Raw genomic sequence first — 23,298 nt, 5'->3', positions numbered from 1 at the left:
GCTGTCCCCACTGGAGGACCATGGGAGATGCTCTAATCCCTTACCAGCCAGAGGGGCTTACCCAAGGCGGGGAGAGCAGGTCTTCACTGTGGCCCCAGACGTTTTGCAAATCGGTCTGTGGGACGTCTCCCCTCCAGCCAACCAGAGACTTGCCCGCTGTCAGGGAGAGGGGCAGGTGCGGGGCGGGTGCACCGTTAATGGGGTCCTGCCGGTAGAGTCAGCACCGTGCACGAAGCCAGGAATAAACACTGTCTTGCCTGCCTGTCCCCTGTCCTTGGGCTGCCTGGCCCCACACTCTCGCCCTGGTTTAGGGACCTCAGCTCTCTCCTCCTCTCACTCTTCGTTGCATCCTCATTTTCAGAAAGGTTCTGTCCTCTGGCTCCACAGTTGGGTCTCCTGGGAGAGACTCCCGTGTCCAGGCTTACTCTTCGCTGTGTCTGTCCCGGTGGGACGGGAGGGGCTGAGCAGCGTTCGGAGCTGAGGCTCTGCCTTTTCTGTCTGCTTGTGAGTGAAACGTGGGAGTTTGAACAGAGCGCTTAGCCGGTTCCGGGGCGGGGGCCTGAGTGACTCTTTGCAGAGCGTCTGGAGACCCTGCTGCTGTTAGCAGGAAGCCGTCGGTTCAGTCCTGCAGCGAGGTTCCAATGAAGGTGTGAGGATGGACGTTTAAAAGGCAGTGACCTGTGCTGGGAGTTTAGACTGAGGTGCCAGAGCCAGGTAGACATGCAGACTGTGATGCGTTGTGGGGGAGACCCGCGTGCACATTGTCCAGGGAAGTGCCCAGCCACCAAATAGTGACATGAATCTCAGACACTGTTTCTGAGTCAGCAGCATAAAGATGTCGTGAGAGCAAAGGTGGGGAGGGTTTTTGAAGGGAATTCATTTGGAGAGGGGAGCTGTGAGTCCCCCAGAAACCCGAAGGGGAGGGGGAAGGGGGTTACCACGGGTCCATGTGGGGAGATTGATGTGTGTTCCCTGCTGTTGGACGTGCACCTGTGTCACCCTGAGACAGGTGTGAGGTGGGGGCCCGGCTGACCATGAGAAAAGAAAGGTGGCTGGTGACCTGAAAGGAGTCGTTTTTAAAGATGTAATTATTAGAACAGGTAATGTGTTCTTGTGTGGCTTTGCTTCTTTCTGGCTGTGTGACCTTTGGTAAGGCACCTAACCTCTCTGAGCTGCTGTTTCCTCATTTGCAAAATGCGGATGATGGTGGCCATTCCCGCGACCTCAGGCTGCTCTGAGGACCAGAGCTCTCAGAGCTGGGGCAGGCTCACAGTCACTGCCGTGTGGGCATTAGCCGGGGCTGCAGTCCCAGCATCAAATTGACGGCTGCCCCCAGCAGTGTGGCTCCCCTCCCTCCCTCCCTCCCTCAACAGGTAGCTCGCCTTGCAGGTCTCATCTGTGGGAGGGTTTTCAGTGCGAGTTCAGGGCGACCGGCTAGACCAGGTTTCTTTAATTCCCAACTCTGGATTCCAGGGTTTGTAGGACAAGGGGTACTTGTGTGTTTCTTTCTTGGTAATGGTACACTGTGCCTGTGTTCCTGCCCTTAGCTTTCCCACCTCACAGCACATTTTGGAGGTCTTTTACATGGTGACATGTGATGAACTTCCCTAATGCTTTAAAACTGTCCCTCACATTCCATCACATGGCTGTGTTCTCACCTCCATCATTCATTGAACCAGCCCCCAAAGTCTTCAGCTCTGCCCCAGCCTTTGCCTTTGCCGTGTGGCGAAGGGTAACCGTGGCCATGCTTCACACCTGGGCAAGCCCGGAGGGCTGCCTTCCTGGAAGTGCTGCCGCTGGGTCCCGGGGTGTGTGCAGACACTGGGTCTGTCCCCTCCATGGGGAGCAGGAGACTCCTTCGCCCTCCTGCTGGGCCACGTGTGCATGGCCGACTGCTTGTCCAAGGCCTCGCCAACAGAGGGCGTGACTGGACATTCGGACCGGACATGTTTTGTAGGGAAAGGGTGTTTATGTAGCTGTCACGTGCATTTCCCTCATGGTGGGTGCGGCTGGCCTTTTTTCATGTGTGAAGGGTTCGTGTGGGTTTCCTTGTCTGTGAAATGTTCATGCACTTTGCCCGGTTTTCCGTTGGATCGTTGCTGTTGCTGCGTTTCTTTCTTACCCATTTCCAGGGGATTTTTATATAACAAGGAGATCAGCTTTTTACCCATGATGTGAGTTGAAAATATTTTTCCAGTTTGTCATTGGCCATTTGACTTTGTTTATGAGGTTTGTGTGTACATTCATGTTTGCTGTGTATAAGATATTTATGTAATGGACTTGCAATATTTTGTTTTGTGGCTTTTGCATTATGTCATACTTAAAAGATCTTAAAACCGGAATATTGTAAAATAACTTTTCTATGATTTCTTTCTATGTTTTTATAGTTCTTTACATTTAAATGTTTGATTTCATTGGGATTTTCCCTGGGCTTCCAGGAGAGTTTGGGTGCAGTTTTATTTTTTTGAGATGACTATAGTCTGGCTTTCTCTTAGGTGTGTGGATGGTGAGTGTGACGAGTCAGCACTTACATCATGACATTTTCATGTCCCTTTCACTCTCGGAGCAGCACCTCCTCGTTAGGATGCTTAGTCCCCTCTGTAGGGACCCTCAGATGTCGAGGCAGGAAGATGCGGGGCAATGACGATCTGCCGTGAATGCTCCTCTGTTGTGTAAAAGGCTCCCTTGTCACTGGCTTGTGATTTCATTTCTTTCCTTTCATTCACTCTGCAGTCCCTGGGTGCCCCCGCCCGCCACCCTGCACTGGCCCGGGGGGAGCAGCAGTGAGCCAGGAAGGTGGGGGCTTCACTGCACGGAATGGGTGATCTGGGGGAGGCATGGCATTCGTGTGGACAGTAAGGTCACCCAGGACTAGTTTGGGGAGGAAAGGTCTTTGTGTCTAGGAGTGAGGAGATGGCCTGGTCTGGGGTGGTCGTCGGGGAAGGAAGCGTCATTTAAACAGGCCTGACTAGAGGGGAGTGACCCCAGGTTGTGGGGTGGAGTCTGGAGGGCCTCCCGGAGACTGGAAGGAGCCTGGCTCCAGGGAAAAGCAGGCAGGTGGAGCGTCTGGGTGCGAGTGGGCGAGGGCCAGTGGGGGCTGGGGTTTGCGATGGCGTTCCTGCGTCAGAGAGGGCAGCAGGTCATCTTCCTCCATCTCCCTCATCCCTGAGTTTCTTTTTGGTAGAAGAAAGGCATCAGATGAAGCAGACACTCCCCCCCCCCCACCCCCCGCAGCCTCGGTAGCTGGAGCACTGACTTCAGCTGTCCCTCCTCTCAGTCCGCATCGGCGAGGCTCCGGGTGTGCTGTGAGCCGACAGCAGGGAACTCACTGTCACACACTCAGGGGACTGTGGAGCTGGAAGTTTCGGTTCCGCTTCCCGTTTTACACCTGGGAAAACGGACAAGTCTGGCCATTCCTAACAGGCCCTGGGGCTCGGGACCCTGCACGGAGGCCTGGCTCTGATGTCTCGTATCTGGAACCTTCTCTCTGATTCTTACCCCCTCTGACTATTCAGGGCATAGCGGCGTGAGGAAACCCTTTAAAAATGGCTGACTGACGGCACTGACTGCTTTTGTAAGCCCCTAATGCCAGCCTAATCAAACCTCTTGTGGTGTGACTGAGGCTTTGATCACCGGGCTGTGTGCTGGGGACATTGCCCAGACTCGTCTTTATGCTGCGGCGCCCCCTCTTCTCTTATCTGTGGGGAAGTGGGTGGGGGTCCACCCAGTGCACAAAGCCTCCACACTGCAGCGTGGGGGGCTCTCTCCCCCCCTTCCACCCCCACGCCCTGCTCTCCCCCTCCCCTGGCAGCTGGCCCCAGTGACCATGGCCATGATCCTGCCGGCTCCTGCTCTCCTTCCCCTTCCTTTGCCTTTGCTTCGTGATTTTCCTTTGGCTTCCATCTCTTCACAGCTTGTGGTTTGTACAGCCTTGGCCCAGAAGCAGCCCCTCTGGGCCTTTGCATCCCGCCGCCGCGCCCCGCCTGTTGCTTGGGGTTTTCAGTTCCCAGAGGGTCAAGAGCACCGTGCACAGAGTGGCAGAGTGCAGCGATAGTCTGGTCCCATCGAGACAAAGAAAACAGGGAAGGGGCCACCGAGCCTGGAAGGAGACTAGGGTGTGGGCACCCCTGGCCCCACAGGCTGCGTGAGCAGAGGCCGTCCGAGCACAGGGGCCCCGGGCTGCCTCCGGGAAACCGAGAGGAGGCCAGTGGTGGTGACAGTGCTGCTGCTGATGGTAGTGGTGATGGTAGTGGTGATGGCGCCAACGATGGCAATGACAGTGGCTCCCACTGGGTCTGAGGAGTCACCCTCGTGTGTAATTAGAGATGCAGATTCTGGCCCAGCTGGTGTGACTCGGTTGGTGGAGCATCATCCCACAACACTGAAAGGCTGCTGGTTCAGTTCCCAGTCAGGGCACGTGCCTGGGTTGTGGGCCAGGCCTCTGGGTCGGGGGGTGTGAGAGGCAATCGATTGATGTTTCTCTCCCTCTCTTTCTCCTTCCCTTCCTCTCTCTCTAAGAATAAATAAAATCTTTTTGGAAAAAACGCGGACCCTCTGGCTGCACCTTGACCTACTGATTGGGGACCCTCAGTGGTGACCTGGGTTTGCATTCTCCTGCCCCCCCCCCCCGATTCTGATGCCCAGTCAGCTTCCGGGAGCCTGGGCTGGCACCCAGTGGGTGAGACCGCAGATCCATCCTTGGAGAAGCTTTCCTGAGGGGCCCACGTGGCAGTTGGGACGTGGCTTCCTTGGCTTGTACACCGTCACCTCCAGGGCCGAGCCCCGAGCCCAGTCCTGGCCACAGCCTGTGCCCCCGTTTCCCGCCAGGTCCTTTGCCAAGCCCCCGAAGCAGGTGCAGACGGTGTGTGAGTGCATCCTGATCATGAAGGGCTACAAGGAGCTCAACTGGAAAACCGCCAAGGGCATGATGTCCGACCCCAACTTCCTGCGGTCGCTCATGGAGATGGATTTTGATTCGATCAGCCAGAGCCAAGTTAAAAATATCAGAAGTGAGTGTAGAGAAATGTGGGAAGGGCCAGGGTTGTTCTTCATTGGGCACATTAGTCTCTGGGGTAGGGATGGCAGGCCCTCCTAGCCGTCGCTTGGTGGCCCTGTGGGTGGAGTGGGTGGGGTGCTGGTCCCCAGAGGAAGATGGGGGCAGTGTCCCGTGATACAGGAGGGCGGGCCCTGGCTGGGCTGCGCGGTCAACTCCGCTGCTGCTGTGGTCCTCCTTGGACGGAGGCCGACCGTCCCATGCAGCTCAGACCAGCCTCGTCCTCCGAGCATCTTGTCCACAGGCACTGAGGTGCCCAGAGTCGCTCTGACCCTCTGCTCCTCCTCTTGGCTTCTTGCCAGTATAAAGTCTGCAGCTTCCCCAGGGGAGGATGTGGGGAGGGGACAGCACTGTCACGGCCAGCCCCTCTGCCTTCAGTCACAGAATGCCCACAGCCCCCTTCAGCCTGAAGCCCGAGCTGCCCAGGTGCTGAGACAGGAGGGTGACAAGGGTCTTTGCAAAAGCCAGCTTGGGTTTGTGGCACCACTGTCCGCCCTGACGTTTGTTCAGAACTGCATCACCAAATGCTCGTTGGCAGCCACTTGAAAACCAAACGGAATGAAACACAAAGGGCCAAAACCACCACAAAAACACAAGGAACTGCCTGCACCTGAACACCGGTTACTCTGGGGCTGTGGTGCGGGCGGAGGCAGCCGTGACCTGTTGTGGCCTAAGGATCCCAGTCAGTGCCCTGAGCCACCTTGCTGCCCAGGTGGGGTCTTCAATGACCCCCCAGGTGCCCTGGGACTGCTGATTGTCCTGCAGAAGGACCTAGGTCACAGCGTGTTCTGGGTGGCAGTGACCCAGGCCCTCACCCCCATCTGAAGTGTCCTCTTACACAGAACTCATTCGGGGCTGGGCCTGCCCCGCTGTGCACGGGGCAGCTGTCTGCATCCCGCCTCCGGGGGACTGAGGACTGAGGGACTGGCCGCCCCTACCTTGTCCCTGGGCAGCTCACCCCCCACTTTACTTTCCTGAGACAGAGCCTGCTGCTCACCACAGTCACTGTGTCTTGGACCTTTAGGTCTCCTAAAGAATCTCAACACCACAACCGAGGAAATGGAAGCTGTGAGCAAAGCAGGCCTGGGAATGCTGAAGTTTGTTGAGGCCGTAATGGGCTACTGTGACGTTTTTAAAGAAATCAAGCCCAAGAGAGAGAAGGTACTGCCTGCCTGTGGGACACAGACCGTGCTGCTGAGCGCGGGGCCAACTTGGGGTGAGCGTTCACCTGTCCGCGGCTTTGCTGCGGGAGCTCTGGCAAGGCTCTGGTTTTAAGCCCACAAACGGTTTTGTCCTGGCAAACGGTACCTGTGGATTACAGCCCTCATGCAAATGCCACGGGGACTGATGGCAACCAGGGCCACAGGTGTCCCAGTTTTGTGTGAGGGAGCAGGGTGAACGATGCTTGGGGTCGTCGCTGGGGACAGCGCGGGGGTCTCGGCCCGTGGGGCTGGGCAGTGTGTTCGAGGGCACTGTCCTCTGCCCACTAGTGCCACCGTCCCTGCCCCCAAGTTCCAACAACTAACACTGTCTCCGGACATTGTCACAAGTACCCTGGGGGCAAATGGCTCCAAGCAGAGAACCACTGAGTCAGAGCGACACCTTGAACCCCCAGCACAGAGAGTGCTCGCTGGCGGGGCTGTCCCCGTGAGCCCCAGCTCGACGTCGCTCCGTAACTCAGACTTGCGTTACTCAGAGAGCGCGGACCCAGGATGGAGGCTGTGTCGCCCCTGCCCCGAGATGAACCTGCTCCGACCGGGCTGCCTGTCCCCCTCGCCTAGGTGGCCAGGCTGGAGCGGACCTTCTACCTCACGAAGCGCGAACTGGAAAGGATCCAGAACGAGCTGGCGGCGATCCAGAGCGAGCTGGAGGCGCTGGGGGCCAAGTACGAGTCAGCCATCCTGGAGAAGCAGAAGCTTCAGGAAGAGGCCGAAATCATGGAGCGGCGGCTGATCGCGGCCGACAAGCTCATCTCTGGCCTGGGCTCTGAGAACGTCAGGTTGGTGGGTCCCCGGGCCGGCCGGGCACCTTGCGGAGTCTGCGCCGCATCTCCCTCCGAAAACCGCGTGAGACAGTCTGACTCCGCTGTTAACGCGGGGAAGGGGCAGTGGTCAGCTTGCAGATAGCCTCTCTGTTCATTGTTGAGGGTTGTTTATTAAGTGACTTTTGGGGGTTAAGGAAGCAGAGCCGCTGTGGAGATGGAGAAACCAGCGCCTCCCGGGAGGTGCCTCCCATCCTGGGGTGGCTGCTTCTCGGGGGGCCGCGAATCCCGAGTTCTCTCTGGGTGGGTCTGGAGGAGGGGTCACTCTGTCGCTGTGCACTTGTGCCCTGTTCAGCGCTGAGCTTCGCCCCTGAGTGGGGGGCTGTTTGATGCTTCGGGGCAAGGCCATGTGGCCACAGCCGGCTCCCTGGGGGGGCAGCGGTTTCCAATGCAGTGCCCGTGAGTGCGGCGAGGAAACACTGGGGCAGTGCTGCGCGTGGGAGACGGCTCTCCGACGGCAGGCAGTGCCGCACTGAGTCCCAGAGTAAGTGTTCAGAGCAACGCGGTTACCACTCCCCAGAGAGCTCGGAGGTGAAGTGTGTCCCACGGACATTCATCAGGGCCCCTGTGAGACACTGGGTTCTGCTGGGCCTTGGAGCTGAGCAAAGCCTTTTAAAACATTAGGTTTGTAGGAAGAGAAGTGGCAAAATGAGTTGGCAATCTGTAAAAGAAAGGAAAACCTCAAAAAAAGTTTTCTTCTGGCTAGCCCCATTAGCAGTGGGTCAGGCTGGTCCTTCTAGAATGTTCCTTCAGATTGTGCCAGAAGGTAACTGCTTACTGCCAGGTGGCTGAAGGACCTGGGCGAGCTGATGCACCGGCGGGTGAAGCTGCTGGGGGACTGCCTGCTCTGCGCGGCGTTCCTGAGCTACGAGGGCGCATTCACCTGGGACTTCCGCAATGAGATGGTCCGGGAGGTCTGGCAGAAGGACATCCTGGAGCGGGAGATCCCCCTGAGCCTGCCTTTTCGGTTAGAGAGCCTGCTCACGGATGACGTGGAGGTCAGCAGGTGTGTGCGGTCCTGAGCCAGGGGACGGGCAGGGCCCCTGGGCCCGCGTCCCTGGGGGTGGGTCCCAGCCAGCAGCGGCGGGTGTGCCGCCAGCCCAGCTCCCGGATGCTGAGGGTGATTGAGCCGTTTTCAGGACTGGTGGACTGTTCCGGAAGGCTGACCCTGTCCCCCTCGACACCCTCGGTTCACAACCGGGCGAGAACCATGTGTTTTCCTTCCCGCCGCTGCCCCTTCCAGGTGGGGCTCCCAGGGACTGCCCCCCGATGAGCTCTCCATTCAGAACGGCATCCTCACGACCCGGGCCAGCCGCTTCCCGCTGTGCATCGACCCGCAGCAGCAGGCCCTCAGCTGGATCAGGAGGAAGGAGGAGAAGAACAACCTGCGGGTGCGCGCCCCCGCCCCGCCCCGCCCCCGCCCCCGTTGTGAATAGCGCTGCCGAGAGTGTTCGTGTCCGGGCCATTTTGTGGGCAGACATTTTCATGTTTTCTTGGGTGAAATTGCCCGAGACCAATCACTTGGCTGAAATAATCAACACATCCATGATCTCGAGTTTTACCGTTGCCCTTTTTTGCCGAGTCCTTGCTCTCATGTATGTACCTGCGGTTGAGGGAACCCTGCTTGTGTCCGTGGTCAGGGGAGCGCCGGCTTCGCGGCTCCGGAGAGCCACAGGACGGGATGAGCTGTCTGTGTGTGGCCACACTCCTCAGGGGCCCTTTTCCCTCAGCCTTCCAGGGCCCCAAGGCGGCTGCCCGCTGCTGGCCCCGTCCTGCTGCCGCTGCCCTCTTACGCCTTAAAGAGGGCGGATTCGGTTCCTGAGGAGCGAGGCTAGGCCAGCGCAGTAAGAGAGGGCGCAGCCAAGGATGAGGGCGCGCCAGCGGGCCGGCATAGGGGAGGATAGCTATCAAGGCAGTCTTGCAGTTTCAGAGAGGGGAGCAAAAGAGGAAAGAATTAAAATGCACGTTTCCGTGGGCTCTGTGTCTGGGTCCCTTGGCCGTCCTGCGAGAGATGTAACAGAATTCTCCCTCCAGAGGGAGGTAATCGCTCTTCCCCGCTGGACTCTGTATTTGGAGCGAGAGGCCAAGCCTGAGCCTTGTAGCCTTCTGGGTTCGAGTGGGTCACGCGCCTGGATTCTCCCCTCTGACTGTCTTCCAGGCTCTGTGTCCGCACCCCACTCTTCTCACACTGGGCAGTGGTGTGCTGACCCTGCGCCTCTGCCCCCTGTCCTCCAGGTCGCTTCCTTCAATGACCCCGACTTCCTCAAGCAGCTGGAGATGTCCATCAAGTACGGGACCCCCTTCCTGTTCCACGACGTGGACGAGTACATCGACCCTGTGATTGACAACGTCCTGGAGAAGAACATCAAGGTCTCCCAAGGGCGGCAGTTCATTATCCTGGGAGACAAGGAGGTCGACTACGACCCCAACTTCCGACTCTATCTGACCACCAAGCTGGCCAACCCCAGATACACCCCATCCGTGTTCGGAAAGGCCATGGTGATCAACTACACCGGTGAGGGCCCCCGGCGCCGTGGTGCTCAGTTAGGGGGTTGCTGTGGGGCCTGTGACCTGCAACCAAGGCTTTCCCAGGTGGCCGTTTTATCCAGTGACCCTGCCAGTGACCCTGCAGCCTCTTCTGTCACATCTAAACCGGCCAGTTCTTAGTGACCAAGCGACACCTAGGAAGGCAGAGTGTTCTGAGCCTTGAGGTGGCCAAGTGGGGAGGGACCAAGGCCCAGATGTCCACACGGGGAAGAGGCGCGACCCCCGCTGGCAGGGCAGGAAGTGGCACTGTGTGTACATGCACGCTGCGTGGCTGAGCTGTTAGGGACTGCATGCCGCGTCCCGAGTTTTCTAGGGCAGTCACGCGGGTCCCTACACAGGTTACTTAGCTGTGGCAGCGCTTTCCACGGGGGTTTTACGGGGCATGTCTGCACTCTGTGCACCCCTCTAGGGCGGTGTCCCCACTTCATTCTGACATTTTTTCACCTGGTGGCTTCAGAGTGATTATGTCAGGAGTGTGAGTCCCCATGTCCCTGAAGTGCTGGCTTGCGCCTACCCTTGGCTCGTCCCAAGAACAGCTGCACGGGCGAGAAGGCACGGTGGCAGGCTTGCTGAGGGGACGGCGCAGTGAGGGCTGCCCTTCTCCCCCGCAGTCACACTGAAGGGCCTGGAGGACCAGCTGCTGAGTGTGTTGGTGGCCTTCGAGAGGCACGAGCTGGAGGAGCAGAGGGAGCACCTCATCCAGGAGACGAGCGAGAACAAGAACCTGCTGAAGGACCTGGAAGATTCTCTCCTTCGCGAGCTGGCAACCTCCACAGGGAACATGCTGGACAACGTGGAGCTGGTGCAGACCCTGGAGGAGACCAAGTCCAAAGCCACAGAGGTATCAGCCGCTCAGGAAACGCATTCGACTTGAGGAGAGAACTGGACTCTTGACCTCAGGGCCTCGTTCGTGGTCCCAGGTCCTAGAATCGGAGGCTTTGGGGTGGGAGGACATCAACCTGTGTTCTCGTTGGACCCAGGCTTCGGGTGACTGAGGGTCTGCCTGATGAGAACCAGCCCTGCTGGTTGGGGCGCACTCTCGGGAGGGTTATACTGAAGGGGACCCCAGGGGACTTGTGCATTAGGTCAGCCTTTTTCAGTTGAGAGTAATGGAAAGTCCAACTCTGCTTGGCTTTAGTCAAAAGTCAATTTATCAGCTTAGAAAACAGAAAGGTCTGTGAAGGCTTCAGGTAGGGCTGGATCCAGGACTCCAGATCCAGGTCTCTGGGCATGTCATCAAGACTTGGTTTCTCTTCATTCCTGGGCTGGGCCTTCTGTTGGCTTTGTCCTCTACCTCCCCATGGAGCTAAGTTCCCCTTGTGGTCTCAAAATGGGTCTGGCCTCATGTCCTTTCAGGTTCAAGTCCAAAGGGAAGAGTGAGAGTCTTTACCTGTCCCTATCATGAAGGTCCCGAGAGGCATTTAAGTCACATGCTTGCCCCAAACCAAGCTCATGGCCTGGGGTTGGCCTGGGGATGGGTTGTGTGGCCTGGCTGGGCCTCAGGCACATGCTTGTCCCCTGCCGCTAGGGCAGGTCCCACATACGGAACGGGAGGGGAGAGCTGTGGCTCTCCAGGAACGTTCAGGGACTGGTACTAGGAAAAGGGGCAGTGAAACCAAGCCACTAAGGCCCATCACGTCTCGTGGCGGGGGGAGGGGGCGGTGCCCTGCTAGCCCCTGGGGCGTCGCTGGGGTTCTGTAGCTGCCCCCCGACTCCCTCCCCTCCCTTCTTACTGTGTCACCCACTTCGAAGTCCCCTTGGTTTTGGGTGTGAAGCTCCCCGTTCCCTTGGCATCATGTACTTTTCCCCAGGTGTCAGAGAAGCTCAAGCTGGCGGAGAAGACAGCCTTGGACATCGACAGGCTGCGGGACGGCTACCGGCCGGCTGCGCGGCGGGGCGCCATCCTGTTCTTCGTGCTGTCGGAGATGGCCCTGGTGAACGCCATGTACCAGTACTCCCTGAGCGCCTTCCTGGAGGTGTTCGGGCTGTCGCTGAAGAAGTCGCTGCCGGACTCCATCCTTATTAAGCGACTCAGGAACATAATGGACACGCTGACCTTCAACATCTATAACTACGGCTGCACAGGTGAGCGACTGGGACAGGAGTGCTCTGCGAGCACCACCTCTGTCTGGTGTCTTCCTCTGAACGTCAGGTGGGATTGGGACCCGCTGACGGCCTCCCTCCAGCCTCCTCTCCTCTGCAGAGGTTCTGTCTCCGGCTGCAGCCTCGTTCCGGGGCCCTGGGCTCGGGGCTTCCCCAGGGGCTGGGAGGCAGGCAGAGTCCGGCCGCGCAGTCGGGCGGGAAGCTGGTCGCGGACTGCTGTCCCTGTGGGGTGCACTCGGGTGGCCGACCCTCCTAACGCAGGCGAAGGGGAGTTCAGGCCGCTGTCGTGGGCTCAGAGGGCTGGCTTTCCCTGGGACTCGCCCCTCCCATTAGAAGAGAACTGGAGTGCTGCGTCCTCCCGTTGGCGGGAGGCAGATCCTCTCCGCCGGAGATCCGCAGCTGTGCCCCACGGGCACCCCCCCCTCCACCTGCTTTTACAAATAAAGTGCTATTGTAGCATAGCCATGTACGTGGGGCGTGGCTTGTGAACTGTGCCCAGTGAGGGCTCAACGCAGCTGCGCAGGCGAGGGGCTTTGTGACCTTTCTCTCCTCTTCTCTGTCCTTACTGTGGTTGGAGTGCAGCTGTCTGTGCTGCTCCCCACCGCGCTCCCCTGCCACCCTCAGCCCCGCCCCTGGTGCCGTTCTTTTATGTACATGAGCACGTTGTGCACGGGCAACTCAGTATTCAAAGTTTTTAAATCAGTTTCTGCCCTCTGTTTTTCTCCAGGGTTGTTTGAGAGACACAAGTTACTCTTTTCCTTCAACATGACGATCAAGATGGAGCAGGGGGAAGGGAGGGTGCCCCAGGAGGAGTTGGACTTCTTTTTGAAAGGTAATGAGCGCACCTGCTCGCATTCACATGTGTACACGTAGTTTTCATTAAAACAACCACAGGAGAAATTCTCCTTGGGGATCGGCTTCCAGCCGCATGTGTTACTGGACGTTTCAGTGGACAGTCCCAGCCTCACAGATGTTCTGGTTTGGCACGAAGCCACTACTGTCTGCCCGAAGGTGCCCCCAAAGCTGGAAGCCAGTTGAGGGGCTGGCAGGAGTCACCAGCGGTGACACAGGACGCCCACACCCCCTGCTCTTCCCCGCCCCTTTTCTGCGGAGGGTCTGCCCCAGAAGGGAGGTCTGGGCACAGAGCAGCCGGCTCCTCGTGCCGTGTTGGCACTGGCTGTTGACGCCTCCTGCTGTCGTGACTAGGAAACATTTCCCTGGAGAGAAGCAAAAGGAAGAAGCCCTGCGCTTGGCTGTCTGACCAGGGGTGGGAAGACATCATGCTCTTATCGGAGACGTTCTCAGACCGCTTTGGGAGTCTTCCCGAGGATATTGAGAAACACCCGGCCGTCTGGCAGGAGGTGAGCTTGTGCGCATCCCTCCCTCGTGTCCCCGCACGTCGACTCTCCAGACTGAAACTGCAGAGTGGCCTGACTTTGCGTGAGTGCAGGGACGTCCCTTCGAGTGGGCCACTCAGAGCAGACCAGTGCCCTCTGATTCCCTGGAAGAATTCTTCTTTATGTGTTGGTTCAGCTAACTTTGTGGGAGAACTGTTGTCCTCCCATCCGTCTATCATCCATCCGCCTGTCCATCCCTTTGTCTGTTTGTCCATCTGTCCATCCATGCACCCATCCCTCCATCCATGCATCCATTCAGCACCCAAGAAGCACTCACTGAGCATGAACCAAGGACATGTCCCTGCCTGGCACTGGGGGTCTCAGTGGGGGAGTTGGCTTGGCCCTCCCTGTCCTGAAGCGCACAGTCTGGGGCGGCAAACGCTGGCTCTGGTGAGAAGCGGCGTTCATGTTCACACTCCCATAGGCCACTCCCCTTGGCTGAGGCTTTGGGCTGTCACGGAAGGATGGGGGCCCCTGCCATTACACGGCCGATGCCACCACAGCTGTGCTTGGTTCTTTCCAGTGGTACGACCTGGACTCGCTCGAGCAGTCTCCCTTCCCCCTGGGTTATGACCGCGACATCACCGCCTTCCAGAAGTTGCTGGTCCTGCGCTGTTTCCGTGTGGATCGGGTCTACCGGGCTGTGACCGACTACGTGACTGTAACGATGGGAGAGAAGTAAGTGCGGTGTTCACGTCTGCCCGCCCTTCCCGGGGGCCATCCCTGCCGGTGCACCCGACGGCGGGGTTGGGGGGTGCCGGCTCCAGGAGAACCGCCCCAGAACGGCGCCGGTCTAGAGAGACACAGTGCTAAAGCTCGTGTTAAAACCCCATCTCAACGTGGGGTCCCCGAGATACCGTGCGTGTGTCTTTGGTATGGAAGATGTAAAACCCCGCGTGGACTCACACCTGGGCTTGTCTCAGTGTGGACGGCCACGCCTCGGGTGCCGGCAGCCAGGGTGCCTCGTGCCTGCCGTGTCAGATGCCGTGGCTCAGATATGACTTGGTGGCTGACAGGTGACGGGAAGGAGTGAACGAAGCTGGGTGGGGACTGTGGCAAACTGGAGGAGAGGTCAGATCCTGGTCGGCAGCCCCTTAACTCCTGCTGACTGACACCAGGTGGCAGTGGGGACCCAGATCCTCTGACTCTTCAAAAGAAGCTAGAAATTTAGGGTTCTCCCCATTCTTACGTGTTGGAAGCTGATTTTTCGAAATCTCAGAATGTGAGCCATTCAGAACACGCCCGTGCAGCTGTCACTGTAGAACCTCTGGGTCTGGTGCCGAGGGGACGTCCCCGGAAAGGCCGGCCGAGAGGTGCTCTGTCAGGAGGCCCCTGCCCCACGCAGACCCACACGGCTGTGCCGGCGGGAGGCAGGGAGGTCCGGCGTGCTGTATCTGGCATGCGCGGCGAGGGGCCCTCAGGCTGGGTGGGCTGTGTGGGGAGGCTCGGCAGAGGGGCGGGCCCAGGGTGGTGGACGTGGGAGAGCAACCTGGCCCGCACGCCCTCCCGCCAGGTACGTGCAGCCACCGATGATCAGCTTCGAGGCCATCTTCGAGCAGAGCACGCCCAACTCACCCATCGTGTTCATCCTGAGCCCGGGCTCTGACCCCGCCAGCGACCTCATGAAGCTCGCCGAGCGCACTGGGTTTGGGGGAAACCGCCTCAAGTTCCTTGCCATGGGTCAAGGCCAAGATAAGGTGATTTGTTGCGGGAAGAAGCAGCTCTGAGTCAGGCAAGGTCCCTGGCCTCTGCGAGGGAAGAGCTGACGCCCGGCGCTGGCGAGTCAGGCCCCATGAGAGCCGGGGCAGTTACCGGAGGCCCGAACCACGGTGCTGCACGGGGGGCGTGGTTCCGGATCTAGTGGCCGCCCTGCGCCTGTGGCCAGTGGGTGCTGTTCTCTCCAGAGCCCTTCACACACAGCCAGCCGCCCCCCGCCCCCCGCAGCCCCAACCCCTGTTGTGGACCAGGGTCGTCGTCGCCCCAGGGGCTGGGCCGGGGAAGTGATCCGGGAGCAGGCGGCACTGTGTTGGAGAAGTGGGAACTGTGGGGGCTGAGGGAGACCATGGGGGAGGCCACATGCTCCCTCACTGCCCAGGCTGTGGCCCGCCTCACTCGTGTAGGTGGCCCTGAGGGAGTTCGGACACTGTCCCTTCAAAGGCTCCCTCCGGCTGGAGCGGGCCTTTGCTGGTCAGGGGCCGGAGTGGGTCTCTGGGAGGGTATGGGGGGCTCCGGGACACCAGCTCCTGTCCCGTCGCTGCAGGTGGCTCTGCAGCTGCTGGAGACGGCAGTGGCCCGTGGGCAGTGGCTGATGCTGCAGAACTGCCACCTCCTGGTCAAGTGGCTGAAAGATCTGGAGAAATCCCTGGAGAGGATCAGCAAGCCCCACCCGGACTTCCGCCTGTGGCTGACCACGGACCCCACCCAGGGCTTCCCCATTGGGATTCTGCAGAAGTCCTTGAAGGTCTGGCTTCGGGACGGGCCCTGACGCACCACAGCCCTGTCCTCACTGCCACTCGTCTGTGTACCCGTGCGCGTGTGCATGTGTGTGCTCAGAAGTGATCCCAGGGTGTGGCTGGAGCCTCCCAGACACCCCGTCCAATCCCACCCTTCCTTGTTTTCAGAGGGCACCCCCGTCCCGAACTGGGCAGCAGCTGTGCCTCCCAAACAAAGCCTGGGCTGATCTGCACGGGCTTCACGTCTCTCTAACCGGGGGTCTGCCCCGGCCCGCAGTCTGTCCTCCAGCGGTTCCTGCAGAAGTTTCCCGTGGTTCACACGCCCCCTTTAACTCAGTCCCCAGGGGATTTGGGGAGAGGTTCTGTCGTCTGTCTCGGGCCAGTCGAGGGCAAGTGTGACTATGTTCCCTCCACACTTGAGGACCCCGGTTTGGAGGGAGGTGGGGGAGCCCCTCCAGGTCACTGCTGAGCAGGCGGCAGTGCTTCGGAGAACACTCGTCCCGTCCGGCTCCTCAAGGTCTGCGGAGCCCTTAACAAGAGGTGGCTGCTTTCCAGGAAAAGGACAGGTGGCCACCGAAAGACGCGGAAACAGCCGGAAAGGTGGCGCTTTACCTGCTCCTCAGAGCGGTGTGCCGGTCAGCGGTCCCCGTCACCCTCCGTCCCCTCCTCTGACAGGTTGTCACGGAGGCACCCAATGGGCTGAAGCTCAACATGAGAGCGACCTACTTTAAGATCTCTCAGGAGACACTGGACGGGTGTCCTCACCCCGCCTTCAAGCCCCTGGTCTACGTGCTGGCGTTCTTCCACGCCGTGGTGCAGGAGAGGAGGAAGTTCGGGAAGATCGGCTGGAACGTGTACTACGACTTCAACGAGTCCGACTTCCAGGTGAACGCACGGCCCCGGCCTCCCCCCAGGACGGCTCTTCCCGCCCGCTCTCCCACCAGGGCGGCGGCGGTGTCGGCCTGCCCACGCCTTCACACGGGGCAGGGTGCGAGGGACTATGGATCTGACTGCCGCTGAGCCTGTCCCTCTGCTTCTAAGGTCTGCATGGAGATTCTGAACACGTACTTAACGAAGGCCTTCCAGCAGCATGACCCCCGGATCCCATGGGGCAGCCTCAAGTACCTCATTGGAGAGGTAGGGATGTCTCAGGGGCCCTCCATGTGCTGCCTCCGGGGGCTGGGCAGCCTGGCGCCCCTGAGCGTGATCTCAGAGGCCCGGGTGACCCCTCCCCTGCTCCTCTGCCTGTCAGCCTGGCCCCTGGGTCTCTGTGCATGACCCCCAGCCCATCTCCCCGCTGTCCTCGTGTTCAGAGCCCTCCATCCACACGTAGACTCTGCGTCTATCACCCTGGAGGTGTGTGTCCTTGAAGCGTGGCAGGGCCTGCCTCGCTGCGCCTTGGGCAGGTTGCACAGCCCGGCTGCGCTCTGTGCCTTTGTGCAGGGCACGAGGGACTGCGCTCCCCAGTGGCTGGCACACGGCTCGAACAGTGACATCCCTGTTCCCAAGACAAACGTGGCAGCTGCCTGTTTGGTGGTTGCGTTGTTTGTTTCTTCAGTCCCACGCCGCTGGCTCTTGCCCCCTGTGACCCCAGGTCATGTACGGAGGGCGGGCCATTGACAGCTTCGACCGGCGCATCCTGACCATCTACATGGATGAGTACCTGGGAGACTTCCTCTTCGATACTTTCCAGCCATTCCACTTCTTTCGGAACAGGGAAGTGGACTACAAAATCCCTGCTGGCGACGTCAAGGAAAGATTCGTTGGTGAGGTTTCTCAGACACTAGAAAAGTATCTGGCAAGTCTTTTCTGAGGGGTCCGTACATTTCAGCTGTTCTGTTTTCTGTGGTTGGTTAGACGGCTCTTCCGTCCCCTCGCCTGAGGGACGCCGTGGCTGGGGGCTCGGCCCTCACACGTCTGAGAGCCGTGGGGCTCGGCCCAGCCTCCGAGCTGATGGAGCCAGTTCAGACTTCCCGTCCTGGGGCGACGGCGAATCTGTTGGGCGCCGCCCGGAAGCTTGCCGAGCCGTTTTCATAACAGATGAACACGGAGCTGGACTGTTCAAGCTGGTGTCAAATTCTAATTAAGGACATGTCACTGAGCAGGGGACTTAGTCTTGTGTGTCGGGGGGTTGAGGTGGCGCACCGCGGACCGCATGTGTGTCTGATTGCAGAGGCCATCGAGGCCCTGCCGCTGGCCAACACGCCGGAGGTGTTCGGTCTTCACTCCAACGCCGAGATCGGCTACTACACTCAGGCCGCTCGGGATATGTGGGCCCACCTGCTGGAGCTGCAGCCGCAGACAGGTACCGTCCGGGGGGACGCACTCGGGGCTGGAGGCCGCTGGTCTGAGGTGCTGCTGTTGGTCCCCAGAGCATCTGTACTGCTGACACCTGTCCCTGAGCCACCAGGCTCGGGGGCCCAGTCCACACCCCGCTGCCTCGCTCTCCCTGACAAGTGTCTTGGTCTTAGGGGAATCGAGCAGTGGCATCAGCCGAGACGATTACATTGGCCTCGTGGCCAAGGACATAGAGAACAAGATGCCCAAGGTCTTCAACTTGGACCAGGTCAGGAAGCACCTGGGCATGGGGATCTCCCCCACGTCGGTGGTGCTCCTGCAGGAGCTGGAGCGCTTCAACAAGCTCGTCATCCGGATGTCCCGGTCCCTGGCTGAGCTGCAGAGGGTGAGCGCGGCCCGACGGCAGAGCTCTGCCTCGACGCAGAGCCTGGTATTCTGACCCCGGCCCGTCCGCGCTCCCTCTGTCCACAGGCCTTGGCTGGAGAGGTCGGCATGAGCAGTGAGTTGGATGACGTCGCCAGGTCCCTGTTCATTGGGCAGATCCCTAACATCTGGAGAAAGCTCGCCCCGGACACCCTGAAGTCCCTCGGAAACTGGATACTCTACTTCTTGCAGCGGTTCAGCCAGTACACGTCATGGGTAGGGAGACGTGGCTGGCTCTCGGTGCAGCCTGGACCCCTGCGGCCACCTCCCACCCCTTTCCCACCCCCGCCGTCCATGTGACCTGTGTTAGCCCTTGACGGAGCGCCCTGGGGATGGTCTCCGCCTCTCCAAGTGTGTCTGTGTCTTTTTTCCTCTTCCATTTCTGGTTTTAAGACTTGGAAGTGGGCCTTTGCAGCTTGGTTCACTCATCTGAGAGTGTCCTAGAAACCGTTCATCTACGTCTCTCTAGGTCCACCTCGTTCTTTTGGGGGTTCTCCACTTTGCAGGCACCCCAGGCCCTTTGCACTGGTGGACATTGAAGTGGTCACCGTTGGGTTTTTCTCTTTCTCTCTGGTAGCACCAGTGACTGCCCAGGGCACACGTCTTGGGCACTCACGTGAGTGTGTCCCTTGGGCCATCTGTGCCACGGAACCAGCGGGTCAGAGTGTGTGCGTTTTGGATTTGGGCAGCTCTCGTCAGACAGTTTTCTGGAGAAGCTGAAACCGAGTGTGCGAGGTCGCTGACTCCCTCAGCACTCGCGGTGCTGTGTGTTCCCAGTACTTTGAATCTTTTCTCCCCGATCGGCAACAGCGATACCTAATTGCTGGGATGTGCATTTCTCCTTTTTTAAACCATTCGTACTGATAGTAGTTGACATATGATGTTACAGCCGGTGTCACCCCCGTGATCAGACATCGTGTGACTTACTAAGTGATCGTCTGGATAAACCGCACACCCACTGGCCACCAGGCGTAGTTGTTAGAGTGTCATTGACTCTGTTCCCTGTGCTGGACTTGACGTCCCTGTGACCGCTCTGGCACAGCGGGCCTGTGCTTTTAAATGCCTCCCCTTTCTCGCCCAGCCCCCCAACTCCCGAGGCCCCTCCCATCCGGCAGCTACCAGACTGTTCTCTGTATCTGTGAGTCTGTTTCTGTTGTGCTTGTTGGTTTATCTTGTTTTTTTAGATGCAGTTGTTGATAGATATGTATTTATTGCCATTTTATTACTCGAAATTTTAATCTTTTTTTTCTTCTTCTTAAAGAAGCCCCTTTAGCATTTCCTATAATACTGGTTTGGTGGTGATGTACTCCTTAGCTTTTTCCTGTCTGGGAAGCTCTTTGTCTGCCCTTCGATTCTCCATGACATCTCTGCTGGGTGGAGTAATCTTGGCTATAGGTCCCTGCTTTTAGTCACTTTGACTGTTTCCTGCCAGTCCCTTCTGGTCTGCAAAGTTCCTTTTGAGAAATCAGCAGACAGTCTTATGGGAGCTCCCTTGTAAGTGACCGACTGCTTTTCTTTTGCTGTTTTTAAGATTCTCTCTTTGTGTTCAACCTTTGCATTTTAGTTGGGATGTGTCTTGGTGTGGCCCACTCAGTGAGCATTATGGGGCTCCCTGAGGCCAGACGCTGCCTGTTTGAGAGGTTGGGGAAGGTCTGAAATCCGATCCGGGGCAGGCCGTGCTTGCGGAAAGACCACTGGAGGCCGCTCGGGCAGCGCGAAGGTTGAGCGGGGTGGGGTCTCAGGCTGGGCAAACGGTGCGAGCCACACTGACGGGGCCTCGGACGTGGCACCTGCTGGCCAGCTCGGGGCAGGGACAACTCAGAAAGGGAACAGTGGCCTCTGCCAGCACTGTTTTCTGGCAGAAAGCAGCCTTGACCCAGCTCTCACCCTGATGCCAGACAGCTCGGCTCCTCCGCATGTGTCCCTGGTGCCGTTTTGAGCCTGCTGCCCAGAGCCAGTGAGCCTGCATGAGCCTGCGTGTGCGCCCTTTCAGAGGACCTGCTGGGCCCTCTGTCTCACTCAGCTACAATCCCTGCTGGTTTCTGCAGCCAGAAGCTGCAGGGACTCCCCTCCCTGGCTCTGGAACCCTGGCCTGGAGCGCCTGGCGTGGGGCTGGGCCCTAGCTCCTCAGCGGGAGCCTCACAGCCAGAATATCAGTCTGGGTTTTTGTGCCACACGTGGGTGCAGACCAGCCTGTCCCTGTCCATGTCTCTGCTTCTCCTGTCGGTCTCAGTGTGGCGGCTTTGTCCCTTCAGCTGTAGGGCTTCCACCAGCGAGGTGTCGGGCGGTTCTGCGTGGTGGCGGTCCTGTCCGTTCAGCTGGAACTCTGGCTGTGGGAGGGCACGCGAGCAGCATTTACCTTCGCTGCCATCCTGGCCGGCAGCCAGGACATGCGTCTTTGACTCTGATGAGGCTGAGTGTATTTTACATTTTGTGCTGCTGTTTCCGTGAATTGTGTTTTGGTTTATTGGTTTCATGTTTATTGAGTTCTCCATCTTTTAAAGTTTTCTTTTAAGAGATCTTGCATGTCAAGGAAATCAGTCGAATGTGTCAGTCTTTCCTGTTGTGGCTCCTGGGTTTCATAGTCTTCCCTCCCAGGCTGTCAGTGGGGTTGCGCCATCAGACATTCCATCTGCTGCCTCTGTGGTTTTACCCCTTTACATCCGAATCTTTGCTCCGTCTGGGACTTGGCGTGGCTGCTTTTCCTGAGTGGGCTACCAGATGTCCCGACCCCGTCTTCTCGCCACTCACGTGACCTGCGTCTTTAACCCTGAACTCACAGTCTGGTCGGCTTTGACCCTCCCTGCCCCGCAGGTCACTGAGGGGGAGCCCAGCGTGATGTGGCTCTCGGGGCTGCACATCCCCGAGTCCTACCTTACGGCCCTGGTGCAGGCCACCTGCCGGAGGAACGGCTGGCCCCTGGACCGCTCCACCTTGTTCACACAAGTGACCAAGTTCCAAGATGCAGATGAAGTGACCGAGCGGGCAGGACAAGGTATGGTCAGCCCCGGGTGGGCCCACAGCCTCCCGTGTAGGGTCCCCTTCCCAGCCACCCCGGTTCTGGGGTGAGCGTCATGTGAGCCGGATGGGCCAGGCCAGGTCTGTAGGTCACTCGGCTGCCACACGGCTGCGTCTGTACACCGTCCGTGTCTCGACATCTCCCAGGGGAGCACATTCTCTCTCCACTGCTGTCTCCTTGGAGACCGGGCCAGTGTCGGGGAGACCTGGACCATGCCCACTCGGCTGGTTTGCAGGGCCAGGCTCCTGGGTCAGCTCTGTCCCGGACCTGGACGACTGGGCAGCTTCCCTGGAGACCTAGAAGGGCCCGTGCATGGGCGCCAGAGACTGGGCTGGACTGGGAGGACCCTTAGTGTGGCTGCAGCCTCGTGTGCCTTTGACAGTGGTTGTTGACTGTGCCACTGTGTCCGGACACGGCCACTTCCTGGGGCCCTGGGGTCATCACTGGGGGACATGCGGCTGCAGCACCAGCTCCCCTCTGAGCTCTCGGAGGGGACTAATGGTGAAGATGCAGGACCTCGCAGAGTGTGTCTGGCGTGGGCACCACTTAAAGCTGTTGTGCAGAATGGCAGTTGCCTCTGCGTAAAGCCTGGCCTCCTGTGGCTCCTCAGGCTGCTTTGTGTCGGGACTGTACCTGGAAGGCGCTGACTGGGATGTAGACAGAGGCTGTCTCATCAAGAGCAAGCCCAAGGTGCTGGTTGTCAACCTGCCAATCCTGAAGGTCATCCCCATTGAAGCCCACCGCCTCAAACTGCAGGTGGAAGCCTCGCCCCCTCTCCTCTCTCCTGCTTTCCCCGCCCCCCACTCCCCCTGTAGGTACACCCTGGGTGGGGGAAGCCCGTGAGGCATGATCCCAGTGTGGAGTCACATCCCGGGCAAGTGCATGCTCACACACACGTGTACACAGAGACTTTTGTAGGGGGCAGGTTCAAGTTCAGGAGCTATGGTCCAGACCAACTTCAGGAGAGACTGGTTTCTCATTAAACTCATTGGGCTGAGTCGTGGCTCCACCTGGTGTGCACAGCACGCACCTCCTGCTTTGCCTGCCCCCTTCCGTTAGTTGGATTTGGGCACTTAGATTAAGGCTCCGCCCCCTCCGGTATTGGGCTCTCGCCTCCACCCACGGGACGCCTCCACCCACGGGACTCCTCACCTGCCTTTCCTTCGCAGAACACCTTCCGGACGCCCGTCTACACCACCTCCACCCGAAGGAATGCCATGGGCGTCGGCTTGGTCTTTGAAGCTGACCTCTTTACCAGGAAGCACATTTCCCACTGGGTGCTGCAGGGGGTGTGCCTCACCTTGAATTCTGATTGACCCTCTGAGTGCAGGGGGCTCACGAGGAAGGGCCAAGCCTGCTGCCAGTTCTTGGGGCCGCTCAAGAGGCAGCAGGGGACTGGACAGCAATTTTCCTTTCATTTTAAATCAGCTGTTCTAATTTCTTTCTGTATAAATTAACCTGCATGGGTTTGGTTTTGAAGCTATTTTTTTAAGGATTCAAAAAAAAAGTAAATTCCAAAGGACAGCATTTTAAGACGTTGAGTGTTTTATTTTCATTCTCAGAGGAAACACTTGGTTAAGCCTAAGGCAAAGTGAGAAATCTAATGTAACTTTCCAAAGGCGTGTGTTTGATCGTCTCGGTCTGTGGTGTTTCGGCAGATGCCTTTTTGGGGCAAGAGCTGACTCGCCGGGGTGTGGGCCGAAGGCCCTGGCTGCTGGGCTGCGGCAGGCAGAGCGCCTTCCCTGGGCTGACAGCGGGCCGAGTTAGCCCCAGCCACCCTCCCCCTTCCAGAACCCTCTGGCCTTGCTCCTCTGTCTCAGGCCTGCCCTGTACAGGTGAGGCTGTTGAGCTCGGTGTTTAATTCCTGCACAAGCCCCTACCCCAGTTGTTTGGGTCTGTTTGGGGTTGGGTGCAGACTCACAACCTCCAGGACTGGAGACTACTGGGTGTCCCTTACTTCTGCG

At 58.9% G+C, this 23,298-nt stretch overlaps 1 protein-coding gene across 1 annotated transcript in view; it reads left to right on the top strand.

Annotated features, from left to right (window-relative positions):
- The window catches only part of DNAH10 (dynein axonemal heavy chain 10), a 94,800-nt gene extending 71,939 nt beyond the window's left edge, over nucleotides 1-22,861 (top strand). The window contains exons 58-79 of the mRNA XM_037051915.1: nucleotides 4,828-5,009; nucleotides 6,078-6,214; nucleotides 6,835-7,052; nucleotides 7,879-8,100; nucleotides 8,338-8,485; nucleotides 9,330-9,609; nucleotides 10,253-10,482; nucleotides 11,453-11,726; nucleotides 12,472-12,576; nucleotides 12,951-13,105; nucleotides 13,665-13,819; nucleotides 14,655-14,838; nucleotides 15,402-15,602; nucleotides 16,270-16,479; nucleotides 16,636-16,731; nucleotides 17,189-17,360; nucleotides 17,768-17,899; nucleotides 18,066-18,277; nucleotides 18,364-18,531; nucleotides 21,130-21,310; nucleotides 21,945-22,090; nucleotides 22,504-22,861. Coding sequence (XP_036907810.1) covers nucleotides 4,828-5,009; nucleotides 6,078-6,214; nucleotides 6,835-7,052; nucleotides 7,879-8,100; nucleotides 8,338-8,485; nucleotides 9,330-9,609; nucleotides 10,253-10,482; nucleotides 11,453-11,726; nucleotides 12,472-12,576; nucleotides 12,951-13,105; nucleotides 13,665-13,819; nucleotides 14,655-14,838; nucleotides 15,402-15,602; nucleotides 16,270-16,479; nucleotides 16,636-16,731; nucleotides 17,189-17,360; nucleotides 17,768-17,899; nucleotides 18,066-18,277; nucleotides 18,364-18,531; nucleotides 21,130-21,310; nucleotides 21,945-22,090; nucleotides 22,504-22,650 — 3,955 coding nt within the window. The 3' untranslated portion in view covers nucleotides 22,651-22,861. The remainder of the gene's footprint in view (nucleotides 1-4,827; nucleotides 5,010-6,077; nucleotides 6,215-6,834; nucleotides 7,053-7,878; nucleotides 8,101-8,337; nucleotides 8,486-9,329; nucleotides 9,610-10,252; nucleotides 10,483-11,452; nucleotides 11,727-12,471; nucleotides 12,577-12,950; nucleotides 13,106-13,664; nucleotides 13,820-14,654; nucleotides 14,839-15,401; nucleotides 15,603-16,269; nucleotides 16,480-16,635; nucleotides 16,732-17,188; nucleotides 17,361-17,767; nucleotides 17,900-18,065; nucleotides 18,278-18,363; nucleotides 18,532-21,129; nucleotides 21,311-21,944; nucleotides 22,091-22,503) is intronic.
- Nucleotides 22,862-23,298: the final 437 nt, after the last annotated feature.

This window comes from Sturnira hondurensis, unplaced genomic scaffold (assembly GCF_014824575.4).
Source record: "Sturnira hondurensis isolate 20B ecotype Veracruz unplaced genomic scaffold, ASM1482457v3 Scaffold0007406, whole genome shotgun sequence".
Classification (NCBI taxonomy): domain Eukaryota; kingdom Metazoa; phylum Chordata; class Mammalia; order Chiroptera; family Phyllostomidae; genus Sturnira; species Sturnira hondurensis.
Note: the sequence above shows the minus strand (reverse complement) of the source record. Positions and strands in the feature narration are given on the sequence as shown.